Source organism: Narcine bancroftii, chromosome 13 (assembly GCF_036971445.1).
Source record: "Narcine bancroftii isolate sNarBan1 chromosome 13, sNarBan1.hap1, whole genome shotgun sequence".
NCBI classification, from domain to species: domain Eukaryota; kingdom Metazoa; phylum Chordata; class Chondrichthyes; order Torpediniformes; family Narcinidae; genus Narcine; species Narcine bancroftii.
Genome location: NC_091481.1, coordinates 43,204,811 through 43,224,435, shown reverse-complemented (window position 1 = coordinate 43,224,435; position 19,625 = coordinate 43,204,811). Strand labels below are relative to the sequence as shown.

Sequence of the window (19,625 nt, the reverse complement as noted above, 5' to 3'; positions counted from 1 at the left end):
CTAGATGCCGGTCACGTAGGTGTCACGGATGAGGTCCTCTAAATTCTGGTTGGCCATCACAGCTTTACAGTTGCACGCCCTGCAGAGGGCACAGAGGTACTTGGGGCTCAACTCACTGGGTCGCTCCTTCATGGTGGCCAGGAGGTACCGTGCATAGACCTCGTTCACCCTTCTGCAGTACTGGACCTTTATTGTACTCATGGCCTCTGCAAGCAACTTGGCGTCGTTGATCATTGAGAAGATCAGGAATCTGACTCGTGAAAAGAGGAGTTTCAGTCTGTACTCATCCGTGTTAACAACAGGAAATCCTCAAAGCAACATTGCCAGTGTTCGAACATGTTCGGGGCATCAGAGGACCTAGGGACTTTGTTGAGTCTCTCTGGTTTCAGGTATTGCTCCATTTTCTTTGAAAAATTATAGTCAACAAAATTCTTCTTCTTTGGCTTGGCTTCGCGGACGAAGATTTATGGAGGGGGTAAAAAGTCCACGTCAGCTGCAGGCTCGTTTGTGGCTGACAAGTCCGATGCGGGACAGGCAGACACGATTGCAGCAGTTGCAAGGGAAAATTGGTTGGTTGGGGTTGGGTGTTGGGTTTTTCCTCCTTTGCCTTTTGTCAGTGAGGTGGGCTCTGCGGTCTTCTTCAAAGGAGGTTGCTGCCCGCCAAACTGTGAGGCGCCAAGATGCACGGTTTGAGGCGTTATCAGCCCACTGGCGGTGGTCAATGTGGCAGGCACCAAGAGATTTCTTTAGGCAGTCCTTGTACCTTTTCTTTGGTGCACCTCTGTCACGGTGGCCAGTGGAGAGCTCGCCATATAATACGATCTTGGGAAGGCGATGGTCCTCCATTCTGGAGACGTGACCCATCCAGCGCAGCTGGATCTTCATAAGCGTGGACTCGATGCTGTCGACCTCTGTCATCTCGAGTACTTCGACGTTAGGGGTGTAAGCGCTCCAATGGATGTTGAGGATGGAGCGGAGACAACGCTGGTGGAAGCGTTCTAGGAGCCGTAGTTGGTGCCGGTAGAGGACCCATGATTCGGAGCCGAACAGGAGTGTGGGTATGACAACGGCTCTGTATACGCTTATCTTTGTGAGGTTTTTCAGTTGGTTGTTTTTCCAGACTCTTTTGTGTAGTCTTCCAAAGGCGCTATTTGCCTTGGCGAGTCTGTTGTCTATCTCATTGTCGATCCTTGCATCTGATGAAATGGTGCAGCCGAGATAGGTAAACTGGTTGACCGTTTTGAGTTTTGTGTGCCCGATGGAGATGTGGGGGGGCTGGTAGTCATGGTGGGGAGCTGGCTGATGGAGGACCTCAGTTTTCTTCAGGCTGACTTCCAGGCCAAACATTTTGGCAGTTTCCGCAAAGCAGGACGTCAAGCGCTGAAGAGCTGGCTCTGAATGCACCATCAATTGATGCACCATCAATTACCACAAAAGACTGAGATTGTGAAACTGATAGGCTTTTATTGATTATCGACTGGATCACCAACCAACCTTATCGTCTGTTCATGGCAGGAAGAGTGGGGAGCATGCAAAGGGGTAACAGGTAGGTTCAGTGTCAGGAGGCATGTCCAGCCGGCAGTAGCTAATCACAATATAACTGTGGTTTACCACACTATCAGACTTAAAATATGACAGGAAATCACAAAAATAGGTTGTATCAAAAAAAAGGTGTATGATATTTTGGAGATTTTCATGATCAGCACCTCAAAATCCATAAAATACACCTGAAAGTTTTCAGGAAGCAAAATCTTCATTGTCCAGTATAATCCTCATTATGAGTGTCAATGTTGAATAATTTGTCAAACACCAACACTAAATTATTCCTTTTAATGATTTACCATTACACCTGAAGAAGATAGCTGTTGTTTTCCTTAATAGTGTGAAGAGAAATTTGCTTTCATTTAGCTGGACTGTACTGTTGTTTATTTATTTAGTTCAGTGAATGTATTTTTGTTTTGACCAATTTATACAGATAAAAGCTTTGGCAGACTTAGGATTCTTTGCAGAAGCTTTTGCTGAACACTGTTTCTTGATTAATGGTGAGAAGATTCCATGTTTACTTTTGGGAAAGTTCAGACCTTCAGAGTCCAAGGTATGCTGCAACTTTACATCCATTTCCAACTTCAATCTTAGTATGTTTTTTCCTTATTTTTACTTTTCCTCGCTGTATCACATAAATAATGTTAGGAGGGACTATTATTTTCCTTTGTGGGGAATGCATGATTATAAAACTAAAAGCAAAAAGGAATGAAGAAGGAAAGTTGAAATTTTCTCCTGAGCCGTGAGAGGCAGGTTTTATTGCAGAATGGGGCTGATGAAGCTCATCTGACGACCTCTTCTGTTATTCTCAAGCTCAACTCCACTCTAGTGTCTCACTTGTTTTGTCTTCGTTAAAGTCCATTGGAATTTGATGGGCAAATATGGTCAGTTATCCAATGAAGTCTTCATAAAGAACCGATGATATTTCAAGTGTGTGAAAGTAACTTATATTCCTGAAACAGGTTTCACTCTAACATTACCTCTCTCTCTGTGGATTCTGCCCCTGAGTTCCTCCAGTAGTATGTTTTTCACCCTGATTTAAATTTCTTATTGGAACAGTTGTGTCTCAAACATAGTACCAGACAGTTACCGACAAACGTGTCTGCTGTTCCCTCCTGGCTTCCTTTCACCTCTGAATTTAATGACATCTTATTCCAGAATGTTTTCTACCACTCCTTTATTAATTTGTAGAAAAATAATTTCTAGGATTCATTCAATGAAGTACCAGACTCCCATTAATTGTTGACAGTGGACCCTGGACAATTTTATTTTCGGACCAGGGACAGGACTGAACCTATGGTGGGAGAGAGAGGATCGTGCACTGAAGTGAAGTAGTGCTGTGAAAACAGACAGCTATGTGGGAAATGTTGAAATGTTGAAACAGTGCTGTGAAACTAACAACTGTCAGAAGAGAGGCACATGCTGGAAGCCTGTGGGCTCGCAGAGATCGCACCCGCTATAGTCAACCTCTCTCCACCAATCGGAAGAGCTGAAGGCACACACTGGAGCAGTTGAAGAGCCCAGTGTACTGAGTTTTGAACAGGTTGGTCAGTTAGTCGGTTGGTTGGAGGGCAGTCAGTCAGATGATTGGTCTGTGTGTGCGTGCTCACCCAGCAGCTTCAGCAGACAAGAGGCCAAGTTGCTTCATTCACGGGTCCTAGTAGTGCCATCTGTAACTGTTTCAGTGTAACTGTAGTTTCAGTGGGAGAAAGAAGACACTGCTACTTTGTCAGCGGGTACCAGCACTGCTCTCCTGACAGCAGTTTGCACCACTCTGATACTCAGAGTGTATGTGTGTCCAACCTGGGATTCCCAGTCCCCTTTCCAAGAGGAGGACTTTGTATAACAGGAGTCACTTGATGACCCAAGACGGAGTGTTTAGAGGGGAAGACGTGTGTGACAGAAGGTCACTTATTAACCCTAAAGTGGCCTTTGAAGGCTGAACCTCAGGTAGTGATTAGGAGGTCACTGGGTGAAAATTCCGTGTGAAAAATCAAAGGTGGTTGTTGCCCCATTCAAAGCTCAGGAAAGTAGTAAGTCTGCAGTGATCACAGCTGTCTGCTTCAACGTCCAACTGAAAAACCAGCGTGTAACCAAAGTAAGAATCCCAACCCTGGAGACCAGACTCTGCCAGCTGTTTCTTTTTGACTGACGGATTTGACGGGACTAGCTTGAGGTTTTGTTTTGGGAGTTTCCTTTTGGGGCATTTTGACCTTGGACTGTGATGGTCTGGGGTTTTTTCCCCACACACACCTTATCTGTTGTTAATGAGGAGTTGCCATAAAGGCTTATGTTTGGGTGTTAAGTTTATTGAGGTAATTCTGTTATTGTTAATTTGTTAATAAATTTTGTGTTAAACTTGTTTATTATGAGTTTTTTTTTTACTTGATGTTCATGCCCAGTGGAAGAGTTTGAATGGCCACAGGGTTAGTGGAGTGTTCATCTTATGGGATGTGGGAATTCTGGGAGATTTGCCATCTCCCTGATAGCTACATGTGCACATCAAGCTGCAGGCTGCTACAGACTGTGCTTGGTAGCCAGAGCTGCAGCTCGATGACCTTCAGCTTGCACAAGACAATGAGGAGTTCATAGATAAGAGCTACATGGAGGCTGTCACATGGAGGCTGTAGAAGGTAGGCTGACTGTCAGGAGAGAGGTAGCAAAAGCCAACAGTAGTGCAAGGTACCACTGTGGCCATACCCCTCAATAAATATATTGCTTTAGATACTATTGCAGAGACAACATACCGAGGCAAAGCTGCAGTGACTGGGTCTCTGACATAGAGCCTGGCCCTGTGGCTTAGAGGAAAGGAGGGAAAAAAGGAGTGACTGGGAATTCAATAGTTAGAAGAGCAGACAGGAGATTCTGTGAACACACCCAGATGGTTTGTTGTCTCCCAGGTGCCAGGATCCTTACATCCCAGGTTCATGGCATCCTGAAAAGGAAGGGTGAGTGGCCAGAAGTCATAGTACATTTTGGTATTAACAACAGAGGTAGGAAAAGGGATGAGGTCCTGGATACAGGGAGTTAGGTTGGAAGCTGAACAACAGTAATCTCTGGATTGCTGCCTGTACCACTTGCCAATGAGGGGAAGAAAATATGTGGCTGTATGAATGCGTGTAGTGGGTAGGGTTTCAGGTCTCTGGATCATTAACATCTATTCTCAGGAAAGAAGGACCTGTACAAAAAGGATGAACTAGAAAGGAACCAATATCTTGGTGGGGAGCTTTGCTAAAGCTGTTGGGGAGGATTTAAATCTGTTTTGTGGGGGATGGAACCAGAATGATAGGGCAGATGGTGAAAAGCTTGATGCAATGTGTTGTGAGATGGTGAAGGACAGGCGATGGAGGGAGGATAAATGTAGTCAGTTGGAAGGAATGAAAGGTGTTCACTTCATTGTAAAATGTATTAGGGATAAGGGAGGTGAACAGAGCATGGATCAGAACATGGAATTTCGATGATGCGGCCATTGCAGAAACTTGGATGATGCAGTTACTGGGTTTAGATGTTTCAAAAGGGATAGAACGGGAGGTAAAAGCTGGGGAGGGGGGAGTACCAGTGTGAATCAGGAGTAGTATCACAGCTACACAAAGGAGGATGTTCGAAGCTCAAATTTATTATCAGAGCATGTACAACCCAGAGATAATTTTCCTGTGGACCAGGCAGAATTTCTTCTTATCAACTGTAAACTGTGCTCAAGAAGAAAGATGTGTATACAGAAAAGAGAAACATAACTAACTGTGCAATGCAGAAAATAAATAAATATTCAGTCAGAAATAATGTGCAAAGTAAGGGTCCTTTAATGAGTCCCTGATTGAGTTTGTGGTTGAGGAGTCTGTAGCAGCTGTTCCTGAACCTGGTGGTGCGAGTCTTGTGGCACTGATATCTCTTTCCTGATGATAGCAGCGAGAACAGAGCGTGTGCTGGGTGGTGTGGATCCTTGATGATTGCTGCTACTCTCAAACAGCAGCATTCCCCGTAGATTTCCTCAATGGCGGGGAAACTTTTGACTGTGATGTGTCCACTACCTTTTGCAGGTTTTTATGCTTTAAGGTATTGGTGCCCCTAAACGAGGCCATGGTGCAGCTGGTCAGCACCCTTTCCATTACATCTGTAGAAGTTTGCAAAGGTTTCTGATGTCATACTGAATATTCGCAAACTCCCTAGGATGTAGACGTGTTTTCTTCACGATGACATTTGTTTGATGAGTCCAGGAAAGGATAGTAACTTCCAGGAACTTAAATTTGCTCACCTTCTCCACCTCTAATTCCCCCCAATGATCACTGAATTGTGGAAAAGAGCAAAATAACAGGGTTGTTGTGGGAGACTTCAACTTTCCTGATATTGACTGGCACCTCCTTACTGCAAGAACCAGAGATGGGGCAGAAGTTGTCAGCTGTGTCCAAGAAGAATTCCTGACATAGTATGTGGACAAGTCAACTTGAAGAGAGGCCAAACTGGATCTACTATAAAATGCACAGGTGGAAAGATGTTAAACCATAAATGACCACAAGTCAACTTTGCAGATTAGTGATAATGATGCCTCCCTTCCTGACAGGCTGAATGCCTTCTACACACGATGCCATAAACAACATCTGGAAAAAAATCATAGGTAAAGAATTCCCACAGGACCCAGAGTTGTTCCTGTTGGGAAACATAATGGACATAAGACTTCCAATGAACCAGCCCAAATTTCAAATCTAATTATAATGATCAGATTGGCAGTAGCCAGGAAGTACATAGCGGTTACCTGGAAGTCCGACTCCTGCTTGGAACATGAAAATGCAAAGCTATGTAATTTACAAATTATTTACAACTTAAGGAAAAAAATAAAACACTATCTTGAAAATTTGGCAACCATACCTAAATTCCATTGGAGCACAATATAGCATGAACCATCACACCTCACCACCTTGCCTTCCCTGCCTACCCCTCAATTGGCAGGTTGGGGGTGCGGGGTGGGGGAGGGTCCTATCCCATCCCAACCAGGAAAAAGTCAAGAAAAAGTAAACAGCCACTGTGACGTGACAAACCCATAAACCCTTGATATATGTTTCATACCTTTGTTGTGAATGTCCTGAATGTTGCATGTAACTGTGGTTGGTTAAGTGTTAAATGTGGAGGGGTAAGGGGGGAAGGAAGGGGATAGAAAAAGCTTGAACTCTACAGAAAACCTTGTATAGAATTAATAATTGTAAACTAATCAATGTTGATGTTGTCAACATTAATATCGATAAGATTGATAACTTTTTTAAGTTTGGAAAATCACAAATAAAATATTCCAAAAAAAAATTCTTTGGAAATTTCAGTAATTGTTGCTTCACAAAGAAGTGTTAACTGGCTCGTAATTGATAGATGTATCTGAGAAGTAGTGAATATTGTACCTGTTTTAACTAATAAAGCCATATTTAGATGCACAAAGTGGGGCATTGAGTAGATCATCTGCTTCTTGGCATTGCCATCTTGTTCACATGAGTGAACCTTGTGACCTTCTATGGGACACGAGTGAACCCTTCTCCTTTGGAAAAGTACCCAATCTACATTCCCTGAGAGTAATATTTACTTTTGGTAAAGTACATTTTTTTCTAATATGAAGATAGTGACATTCTGGGTTTCATTACATTTTTCAGAGGATTACAAAAAATATAATAAATAGTTCTGCTTGAACAGGTGACCATAAAAATTCCCATGACTGCTGCAAGAGTGCTCCTGGAGTCGGGCAACTTCACACTGTCAAGAATATTTTCATTTGCTTTTTGTTCATTTGCATTTCTTTTCAAAACTCAGAATAATTCTTGACAAAATAAAATCTCCAAGTATTTTAATGTTTAAATTTAATCATTTTCACTTTACCTCTCTCTTTGGTTCTACTCTGTTGCTTTTCCCTATTCCTTGTCATGACACTGAGAGGCTTTAATGTTGTACAATAATTAAGCTGTAAATCTGTTGGCTTTTTTTTATTTTGCTTGATTATGATAAAGTTTTCTCAAGTTTAAGTTTATTTGTCACATTATTACCTGCAAGGAGTCTGTCAGGTCAACTCTCACATTCATGCAGCCGTACACAGATAATGTTTAAATGTTGGCATCTCACTTCACTTGCAGGTTCAAGTGAAGTTTGATCAATCAACCCATCTACTAAGTGATAATTTGCAGGTAAGAAATGTATAAACACTGTAAAGGTAAACTTTGGATTTTCTTTATTGGAATATTAGTTGTTATTAGAATGTTAAAAAATTAATTTTTTTGTCCATCCATCTGAGGGCCTCAAGATTAATATCAGGCCAAGCTTTCTTGAATGAATTAGTTGGGTTTTACTTGTCCACCTAAATTTCCCTCCCTTAACTTTGTAGATATGTCATGATTTAAATATTTTTAAATGTTTCTACCTTACAGCCATTGATATTCATTATCAAGCTCAAATCATTTTGAATTGTTCACCAGGTCACAGACTCCACAAGCTATTTGGGCCAAATGATTCATACCAATCCCTGTACTCCTTCCAACTACCTCTTCTCAACCTGCCTTTATTTCTTTGTCTGAAAGATATGAAAAACAGCTGTTCATGTTTGCTGGACTGTAGTCAGTTATTCATCACTCTTACTGAATTGTTTACTTGTATATCTGCAGGCACTCGAAGAGGTAATCAAGACACCTTTGTCTCCAGCATTACGTACACTTTATGGCTCTCAGCTCGAAAATAAACTTGAACTTGGACAAACTCATCTTATCATCAAACTGGCTGGAACAATAAACAAGATCCCCAAGTTAGATATTCCTGACTGTTCACACACAGATGAAAATAATGATGCAACAAGTAAGGAATTTGCTGATTCCATTTCCAAATTTAATCTATGGCAGCTGAGCTCATTCTTACAGTAGGTGGAATTCTGAGATGCTGCTTGTACTCTGGAGGTGTTTTCAGTATGGGTGCCATCTGGGGGCACAGCAGTATGTCCATAACCTGTATATTATGTGGAGAGCACTTTTTTTTCCAAAATGTATTTATTTTGTACACATTACATTGTGCTCCTACTTTCACTTTTTAAACTGAAAAAGTAACACACATATACAAGCAAACCCCACTTTATGCAATTAATTTGTCCCACTCTCGTAACACAAATTTGCATAAGCGATTCATAGAATCAATGGGAATAATTACTATGAATCCTTGTCCTTTCAAATCATCCATCAAGACGTAAAAATTTGTTTTAAAAACAACTTTTAGCTGCATTTAAAGCCAAAACTGTTAAGGTTAATAAAAATAATTATGATATTTTTCATTTATTTCATTATTACATCATAACTAAACTATTTCTTAAAATATTTGTCCAAAGTTGACTGCGCAGATTTTGATTTGTTTTCTCATTATACAATTTCCTATAGCTCGCGATTGCTTTTTCTAAATTAGTGCAGACTTCTATGCTTCTTTCTAGGTTAGGATCAACATTTAGATAAAATTCCTTGGCGGCTTCAACATGTTCAAATCCTTTTTGAAAAATTCTAGAAATTTTGATGCAGCATTTTTATCAGCACTTGTGGTAACTGAATAATTACACACGTAAAAAGGAAATAGTCGTAGTTTTCCAAATCGTGGTAACTGAATAATTACACACGTAAAAAGGAAATAGTCGTAGTTTTCCAAATCGTGGTAACTGAATAATTACACACGTAAAAAGGAAATAGTCGTAGTTTTCCAAATCGTAGTAACTGAATAATTACACACGTAAAAAGGAAATAGTCGTAGTTTTCCAAATCGTGGTAACTGAATAATTACACACGTAAAAAGGAAATAGTCGTAGTTTTCCAAATCGTGGTAACTGAATAATTTACACACATAAAAATGGAAATAGTCGTAGTTTTCCAAATCGTAGTAACTGAATAATTTACACACATAAAAATGGAAATAGTCGTAGTTTTCCAAATCGTGGTAACTGAATAATTACACACGTAAAAAGGAAATAGTCGTAGTTTTCCAAATCGTGGTAACTGAATAATTACACACGTAAAAAGGAAATAGTCGTAGTTTTCCAAATCGTAGTAACTGAATAATTACACACGTAAAAAGGAAATAGTCGTAGTTTTCCAAATCGTGGTAACTGAATAATTACACACGTAAAAAGGAAATAGTCGTAGTTTTCCAAATCGTAGTAACTGAATAATTTATACACATAAAAATGGAAATGGTCGTAGTTTTCCAAATCGTGGTAACTGAATAATTACACACATAAAAAGGAAATGGTTGCAGTTTTCCAAATTGCAGTAACTGAATTTCACGTTGATTGAAGTAGCATATAGCAGGGTTTTCCTGTACACAAGTATTCACATACACCTTCAGATACACGTGTGGGCCCCTGATGAAACCATATTGTATAAGCCTTGGAATTCCGCCTTAACAATCTGAGCAAGTTGGTAACTGCAGATTAAAGTAAGATTTCCCAACAAGTACCTCATTGCACTCACACTTTAATCAATTGTTTTTCAACATCTTGACATGTACTCTCACTTCTTCAGCCAAGAGGAAATCCTTCATCTCATCCACATAAGTAATCCACAGTCGGGCTGGGTAGAGGAACGCATATCGGACCCTCTGCAGTTTACGCAGTTCCCGTCTGACATCGTTGCTCAGGCCACTTTCCACAGTAAGATTGGAGAAAACTGAGATAGTCGTCTCCTTCAGTTTGACATTGCAGCGTTCGCTGGCACGGCGTAGGACATCCACAAGATCACTGTAATAGTGAAGTCTGGCCACTATGGCCCCTCAGCCCTGGTATCAGCTGTAAAGTGTGATGTGTTCAGTCCACCAGTGCAACACTTCTTTTAATAAAGCCGAAACTGTGTTTTTACCCATGCCGTCGGTTCCTTCGGGAACCCCCGATGCTATTTCTCCTGGACCTCACATCTGTTTTCCAGCTTTATCATCTTGGCAGTGAGTTTTAATTTTCTTTTGCATTGAACATTCTATCTCCCCAATGTGATGGGCCCAGAGGACCCCAAAACCCAGCAACAATAGAAATTCGCCAAGACAAATGGTTACTTAAACAAAAGTTACTTTTAATTTTCTTTAAACATAAAAACAGGATCAAACTTTAACTTATTATTATTAACCTGACTTAACCTAACTTAACCCCCTTCTAATTTCCATGTCCAATTTGCCGATTGCAGTTCCTTCATCAATACATTTTGTTATTTCATTTCCCATAAAACTGACAAAAGATCTTAGGACTGAAAGTGTTTCTCCTTCCACAGATGTCACCTGACCTGCTGGGTATTTCCAGTGTTCCCTTTTTGTAGAAGAAATTAATACTTGTCCGGACAGAGGCAAGAGGGTTAGGGTGGAGGAAAATGGCAGAGGAAGCCTATGCCTAAGTTACGCCTCAACAGGATTGTGATTTTATCGAGATATGAACAAAAATCAGAATGCTGAAAGAGTTCAGCAGGTCAATGGGCAAAAGACGTAAGGGAAAGGGGTGGAGAAGGAATAGAGTTGTGAGAAGTGGAAGAAATGCGTGTAAGGGCATTTCAGGAAGGGGAGGGGAGGCAATGTTTCAGGCAGGAGGAGAACATTACAGAAGCCTGACAGCAGGAAGCTCATCTTGAGACTCAGTGTGCCCATGCCAACCAGGTTGTCCAACAGAGCTGGTGCCATTGGCCTGTGCTTGGCAAACATCCCTCTAAATCTTTCCTATTCATGTACCTGTCTAAATATCTCCTAAACAATAATTATACCCGCCTCTATTAGTTGTCAGATGTACCCACCACACTCAGGACTCTTCCCTCTCTCACCTTAAACCTATGGCCTCTAGTTTTAAATTCCCCTACTCTGGGGGAAAAAAACTATAACTGTTTATGTTATCTGTTTTCTTTCTTTATAATTTTAGATTCCGATTTCAGACCCTGAGATTCTTTTTCCTGTGGGCCAGGCATAATTATCACTTATTGGTAGTACAAAAAAAACTGTATATAATTTATACATGTAAATAACTAAAGTGTTCTGACCATCGGTTGAGGATGGAGATCTTGTCGCTGAGGAGGACTTTGCCGTCTGAGCTGCGCAGCGGGCTTTGGACTTGGGGTGAGGGGCCGTACACAGCCTTTAGTCGCCAATGTCCGCGCTGAGCTGTGTTCGTTTGGCGAGGCTAGTCCACCACTCATTTTGGATCTCCCGGAGTTTGCGCTGAAGATGGCTGCATGCGCGACGGAAGGCTTGTTTCTTCTCTGGACAGGACGGCTTTGTAAGGTGAGCCTGGTGGGCAGCTCGCCAGAACACTTCCAATCCCTTTTCAGTGCCAACCGCTCAGTCCAAGATTCCGCCCTGCTCCAGCTCCCTCAACAGCCCTTAAGGCTAGAGCTGGATGAGGTTCCCACCCTGGATGAGACATATAAGGCAATCGAACAACTAAAAAGTGGCAAAGCAGCAGGTATGGATGGAATCCCCCCAGAAGTCTGGAAGGCTGGCGGCAAAACTCTGCATGCCAAACTGCATGAGTTTTTCAAGCTTTGTTGGGACCAAGGTAAACTGCCTCAGGATCTTCGTGATGCCCCCATCATCACCCTGTACAAAAACAAAGGCGAGAAATCAGACTGCTCAAACTACAGGGGAATCACGTTGCTCTCCATTGCAGGCAAAATCTTCGCTAGGATTCTACTAAATAGAATAATACCTAGTGTCGCCGAGAATATTCTCCCAGAATCACAGTGCGGCTTTCGCGCAAACAGAGGAACCACTGACATGGTCTTTGCCCTCAGACAGCTCCAAGAAAAGTGCAGAGAACAAAACAAAGGACTCTACATCACCTTTGTTGACCTCACCAAAGCCTTCGACACCGTGAGCAGGAAAGGGCTTTGGCAAATACTAGAGCGCATCGGATGTCCCCCAAAGTTCCTCAACATGATTATCCAACTGCACGAAAACCAACAAGGTCGGGTCAGATACAGCAATGAGCTCTCTGAACCCTTCTCCATTAACAATGGCGTGAAGCAAGGCTGTGTTCTGGCACCAACCCTCTTTTCAATCTTCTTCAGCATGATGCTGAACCAAGCCATGAAAGACCCCAACAATGAAGACGCTGTTTACATCCGGTACCGCACGGATGGCAGTCTCTTCAATCTGAGGCGGCTGCAAGCTCACACCAAGACACAAGAGAAACTTGTCCGAGAACTACTCTTTGCAGATGATGCCGCTTTAGTTGCCCATTCAGAGCCAGCTCTTCAGCGCTTGACGTCCTGCTTTGCGGAAACTGCCAAAATGTTTGGCCTGGAAGTCAGCCTGAAGAAAACTGAGGTCCTCCATCAGCCAGCTCCCCACCATGACTACCAGCCCCCCCACATCTCCATCGGGCACACAAAACTCAAAACGGTCAACCAGTTTACCTATCTCGGCTGCACCATTTCATCAGATGCAAGGATCGACAATGAGATAGACAACAGACTCGCCAAGGCAAATAGCGCCTTTGGAAGACTACACAAAAGAGTCTGGAAAAACAACCAACTGAAAAACCTCACAAAGATAAGCGTATACAGAGCCGTTGTCATACCCACACTCCTGTTCGGCTCCGAATCATGGGTCCTCTACCGGCACCACCTACGGCTCCTAGAACACTTCCACCAGCGTTGTCTCCGCTCCATCCTCAACATCCATTGGAGCGCTTACACCCCTAACGTCGAAGTACTCGAGATGGCAGAGGTCGACAGCATCGAGTCCACGCTGCTGAAGATCCAGCTGCGCTGGATGGGTCACGTCTCCAGAATGGAGGACCATCGCCTTCCCAAGATCGTATTATATGGCGAGCTCTCCACTGGCCACCGTGACAGAGGTGCACCAAAGAAAAGGTACAAGGACTGCCTAAAGAAATCTCTTGGTGCCTGCCACATTGACCACCGCCAGTGGGCTGATAACGCCTCAAACCGTGCATCTTGGCGCCTCACAGTTTGGCGGGCAGCAGCCTCCTTTGAAGAAGACCGCAGAGCCCACCTCACTGACAAAAGGCAAAGGAGGAAAAACCCAACACCCAACCCCAACCAACCAATTTTCCCTTGCAACCGCTGCAATCGTGTCTGTCTGTCCCGCATCGGACTTGTCAGCCACAAACGAGCCTGCAGCTGACGTGGACTTTTTACCCCCTCCATAAATCTTCGTCCGCGAAGCCAAGCCAAAGAAAGAAAATAACTAAAGAAATATAAACAACTGTGCAATACAGTGAGGAAAAATAAACAATATAGTGCAAAAGTCAGAGTCCTTTAATGAGACCCTCACTGAGTTTGTCGTTGAAGAGTCTGATGGTGGAGGGGTAGCAGCTGTTCCTGAACCTGGTGGTGAGAGTCTTGTGGCACCGATACCTCTTTCCTGATGGCAGCAGCAAGAACAGAGTGTGTGCTGGGTGGTGTGGATCCTTGATGATTGCTGCTGTTTCTCTAACACCAGTGACTCCTGTAGATGTTCTTGATGGTGGGGAGGGTTTGCCTGTGATGTCCTGGGCTGTGTCCACTACCTTTTGCAGGGATTTACCTTCAGGGGTATTGGTGTCACAATAGCAGGCTGTAACTGCAGCCGGACAACACACTTTCCATCGCATATTTGTAGAAATTTTCCAGGGTTTCCACTGTCATTCCAAACCTCCTGAGGGAAGTAGAGGCACTGAAGTGCTTTCTTCACAATATCATTAGTGAGTTGGGTCCAGGAAAGATCATCTGAGATAGAGACTCCCAAAAATAAATAAAAATAAAGCACAAAAAGTCAGTCAGGCATACAGCATGGTAACAGGCCATTTTGGCCCACGAGTCTGTGCTGCCCAATTTCCACCCAATTCACCCACACCCGCAGTACATTTTGAATGGTGGAAGGAAACTATAGCCCCTGGGAAAAACCCACGCAGACACAGGGAGAATTCACAAGTTCCTTACATACAGCACTGGATTCGAACCCCAATCCCGATGGCTGGCACTGTAAAGATGTTCTGATAACCACTACAATAGCTGTGCCACCTGAAGATTGAGATCTGTGGTTCACTGATCATTCAGGAATCTGATGGCAGCGGGGAAGAAGCTGTCCTTGTGCCTCTGAGTGCTCGTCTTTAGGCTCCTGTTGACCTGGGTGGTGTTTGAGGTTAAGGGCTGCTTTCGTTAGACACAGCGTCTTGTAGATGTCTTCAGTGAAGTGAAGTTTGGTGCCTGTGATGTTGCAGGCCGAGTTAACAACGCTCTGGAGTTTTTTCTTGTCCTTGGTGTTGACATCTCCATACCAGACAGTGTTGCAACCAGCCAGAATGCTCTCTATGGTTCACCTCTAGAAGTTTTTGAGAGTCTTCGATGACCTACCAAATCTCTTCAAGCACCTCACAAAGGTGTTCTTCCTGATTGCATTAAGATGGAGGCTCCAGGACAGATCCTAGGAGATCCCAGGAACTTTCTCCACTACTGAGCCCTTGATGGGGACTGATCATGTTCCCTTGACTTCTTTCTGAATTCAAGAAGTATCTCCTTGGTTTTGCTAATTGTTGGTGTGACACCATTCAATGAGCTGATCTATCTCCCTCCTGTACGTTTCCTCATCGCGCTTCCGATTCTGCTGACCACCATGGCATTGGAATTGTGCCTGGCCACACTGTCATGGGTGTATAATGAGTAGAGCTGGGGTTAAGCACATATCCTTGGGGTGTGGAGGAATTTGTACTGACTGTGGTCTTCTAATGAGGAAGTCAAGGATCAGAGGAGGGTGCAGAGGCCCAGGGTTTGAAGCTTGTTGACCAGCACTGGACGAGCTGCAGTCGATGAAAAGCAGCCATATGTATGAATTGCTGTTTTTGAGGCGATCCAGAGCTGAATGGAGAGCCAGAGATATTGCATCTGCCGTGGAGTGATTGTGACAATAGGGCAAGTTGCAGAGGGTCTAGATCTTTGCTTAATTCTGGCCATGACCAGCATCTCAAAGCATTTCATCACAGTAGAGGTTAGTGCTACTGAGTGATAGTCGTTTTGGCAGCTCACCCTATACTCTTTTTGAGCACCAGGTGGCTAGCTGGTAGGCCCAGATTTTCAGTGACCTGCCAGTTACACCTTGCGAGGTTTCATCCTCTTGAATGATGTTCTGACGTCACCCTCAGAATCACATATCACAGGGTCCTCAACCTTTGCAGGGATCTTGTAGGCACTGTTGGTTTCTCCTTCTTAAAATGGGCATAGAAGAATAATGGAAAGTCTTTGGCCTGAGATGAAGACAGAGGCATCCAGAAAAGGAGGATAAGTGTCAGAGATAGTCCAGGTGTCATTGATATTACCTGACACCGCTACCCTGCCAGGCAGTGCGCTCTGGATTACAGCCACCTCTGAGTGAAAAGATATTTCCTCCGATTCCCTCTGACCCTCTTGCTCCTAACTTAAACCTGTTTATATTACGCGCTCCCATTTTAGTAAAATGGGGTATCACTGTAAGGGATAGTATAGACAGGAGGAAGTGAATGGTCACAGTTAACATATCTTGGCCCTTATAGTTTAGTACACCTCTATTTAGTCCCCCTCTTACTTCTTCACTCCAAGGAAAACAAACCCAGCCTCTCCAGTGTCTCCTTAAACTGAAACATGCAAGCCAGGCAGCACCTTGGCCAATCTCTTTATCTCTGCTATCACCCTCTGCCTCCAATCAGGAATGCATTTTGGATCCAGTTGCCAACATGGCGTGGGCCCCATGGGCATTATTCATTTGGGCGAGTCTTCGGGTGGCATCTTGTCAAAGGGCTTGCTCTATTCTGCAACACTTCACATTTCCCTTACCTTCCCTCTGCTTGCCCTTGATTCAGCCTGTGTTTGGTTCAACCTGTGTTCAGTACACCACATGTTCAGTGCAGTCCACATCCAGTACATCCTGCTTTCAGTACAACCCGTGTTCAGTACAGCTTGCATTCATTTCAGCTCACACTTAATACAGCCCGCGTTCAGCACAGCTCACGTTCAGTACAGTCCTTGAACACTGATGTCATGTTCCAGTTAGTTGAAGAATTCAATGCTATTTTACTATGCTAGGTGCCTGTGGCTGTGACATATGCTACCCATCTTGGTAAAATCTTCATGTTTGTTCCTTATAGGAATGCAAAATGTTTTGTTGCTGTTTACAGCTCAAATTATTTTTACAGAGTGTTTATGGTAAATGTACTCTGCTCCATATTGCAGGTGGAAGGGTCATCGACCTGGATACTGAAGATGTGACAGTTATTACTCATTTAAGTAGGATACATGGTGCCACAAAAAAATATCCTCCAAACCCAAATGAGCAAGATTTTCATTCACTCTTCCACCACCTTGCCTTACCCCAGATGAAGGTAATTATGCAGACTCCCTCTCTGTAATGAATGTTGACATCTGATAGAATGTCAGGACACGTGAGATGCGGTGCAGCCAGATTCTGTCATTTTCATGAAAAAATATTTTCAGAATCAGGATCAGGATTTAGTGTCATGAACAAGTCTGAAATTTGGTGTTTTGCGACAGCATCATACTGCAAACATTCAGATTATAACCATCTCACTATAAAATTAAAATAATAATAATAGTGGATGAAAAGTTCATTGATTCATCACAAATCTGATGGTGGAGGGGAAGAAGCTGTCCTTGTGTCCATTTTCCCTCAGCATTAAGCTGCTCACACAATTGACTGGCAACACCCGGTACATTTTTGAATGGTGGGAATAAAGCAGAGCCTCTGGGGAAAACCCACACAAACACGGGAAGAATGTACAAACTCCTTATACACAGCATGAGATTCAAACCATGCTTGATTGTTGGCAAGGTTACAAGGTTGCAGTATCCGCTACACTAGTCATGCCACCCCAATTAAGATGACAGGACAATAGTTACCTGTCTTTACTTTCTTCTCTTCTTAAACAATTGAATCACAGTTGCACTTTCCAGTCCCAGAACCCCATGTGTATTGAAAAATGTCAACCAATGTCTTCACTGTCTTTGCAGTTGCTTCCCTTGAAGTCCAAGGTGCGGGACATTGGGACTGGGAACTTGTTTGCCTTTAGTCCCATTAGTTTTCATAATAGATCCCAGGGATTTACTAAACCTGCGTCTCGGTTCTGTCCTTGTTACACAGTGATAATTGAGATGTTAAATTTTCCTAAACAAATGAAATAGGTGTACAATTTTAATGACTAATTATGTTATACTGCAGGATGTTGTCTTGAAAGAAGCGCAAAATAAGTTGAACGTTTTCATGGACACTCTGAAAGCAACACACGACTGTGCATTTGCCAACCTTCCTCCTGCTGCTTTGGAAATGGTCATTGATGCTAAACTTCAGTCTGCAGCAATAGCTTTCCAAAGGTTCCAGTTTGCATTCAGGTAAATCTAACTGTCGTTGTTATGCTTTTGTAATCAGGATAATGAAAAGTGTTTTCCAATTTACTTGAATCTTCCCTTATTACTGATAAGAAAACTCTTCATTTCCCAGTCATCTCTAAAACACCCTGGAATCTAATCATAAGGACCTCTGTGTTTTTATCCTTAAATATATGCAATATATTGTTTCACATTCCTTGTTACAGATTGCTAAGGTCATTTTATGAAGCAAGAAAAATGAACAGTTGAGCATTTCCAGAATATTGGCCTCAAAATCTATGGATAGGAAACATCTCCAGGTTCTGGGTACAATAACTGAGCTTACAGCTTGTGACTTGCATGCTAGACTTTTGATCATTTCAAAATGTAGAGTTGACTTCCTTGAAACTGGGTGATGAAACCATAGACTACGACAGCACAGAAACAAGTCCTTCGGCTCATCTAGTCTCTACCGAACTATTATCTTGCCTTCTGTCCATGACCTGCGCCTGGACCATATCCCTTCATACCCCTCCCATCCATGTAATTATCCAAATTTTTCTTAAATGACAAACTCCAGGCATCATTCACCACTTCAGCTGGCAGATCATTCCACACACTCACAACTCTCTGCTTTGGGCAACATGGTTAGTTTGATGAGTTTGGGAAACAAGTACAGTAGTGAGATAGTGAAGTTTTTTTGGAAATTTTATTTACAGTTTTATAGACGTATTAGCCAGGTGTTATAGGGGAATAATTCTCCCCTTTTACAGGTAATTGCTTGCCGAGTCCTCACTTTTTACTTCACCCCCGCCACCTCCTCACCTCCCCCTCCCATCATCCCTCACCCTCCCTCCCATTTCAACCCAGGTAAAAGCATAAAAATCAATTATTAAAAATAACAGTACAAATGCATGAGATAAAAGAGAGGGGTAGAGCCGGCAGGACTTCCAAATTGTTTCCTTGTTCTCAGTATTTTGGGGCTGGTGTGATCCTGTTTTTCCTATTGAGAAAGGCCCTGAGAAGGCTAATCGCACCTGTATTCGACGTGCCGCAAGTATGGCCTCAATATATCGTATCTCCCTCTTAAGTTGTAAGTAATTTTCTCCAGGGGAACACAGCTCTGCATCTCCATGTTCATTCTTGCTGTGCTTAGCTGAAAGATTTCCAGGTGACCATTACGTATTTCCTGGTCACTGCCAAGGCAACCTTTACAAATTGAATTTAGTGTTTAGACAATCTTGGACTCGCGTCCATAATATTCCTCAGCAGGAACAAAGCTGGATCCTGCAGATACTCCACCCCTGTAATTTTTTCAAAATATCTCTTAATTCTACCCAGAAAGGTCTCATCTTGGTGCAGAATCATGTTGAATGCACAAAAGTTCCTGTCACTATGCAGCATCTAAAACACAATTCAAAGATTTCTGGTTTAACCTCATGCAATTTTTGCAGCGTAAGGTATAGCTTGAACCAGTGTGATAGTACAGACCTATCACCAATGTATATAGTTACAGAATCTAGAGTGTAATGACTGTGCTTGCAGCGATTGGCTGAGAGCTTAGCCACGCCTACTGTCTGGGCCTTAAAGGGTTGTATCCCTAGCCAGGTCGGATCATTCCGGACTGGTTGGCCACCTGTGAAGAGCTCCTGTATTTTGTTAATAAAAGCCTTGGTTTGGATCAACAAGTCTTTGGTTCTCTTTCGACGAGCTCTACAACCAGGCATTAGTAATCGCCTTCATTTTGTCCCAGCAGAAGTTCAGGGATTG

The 19,625-nt window shown here is 42.9% G+C and overlaps 1 protein-coding gene across 1 annotated transcript in view; it reads left to right on the top strand.

Moving 5' to 3' along the window:
* cfap54 (cilia and flagella associated protein 54) overlaps positions 1-19,625 on the top strand; it is a 1,315,566-nt gene that overhangs the window by 1,140,341 nt on the left and 155,600 nt on the right. Inside the window, exons 48-52 of the mRNA XM_069909968.1 lie at positions 1,976-2,095; positions 7,647-7,697; positions 8,172-8,358; positions 16,707-16,855; positions 17,710-17,879. Coding sequence (XP_069766069.1) covers positions 1,976-2,095; positions 7,647-7,697; positions 8,172-8,358; positions 16,707-16,855; positions 17,710-17,879 — 677 coding nt within the window. The remainder of the gene's footprint in view (positions 1-1,975; positions 2,096-7,646; positions 7,698-8,171; positions 8,359-16,706; positions 16,856-17,709; positions 17,880-19,625) is intronic.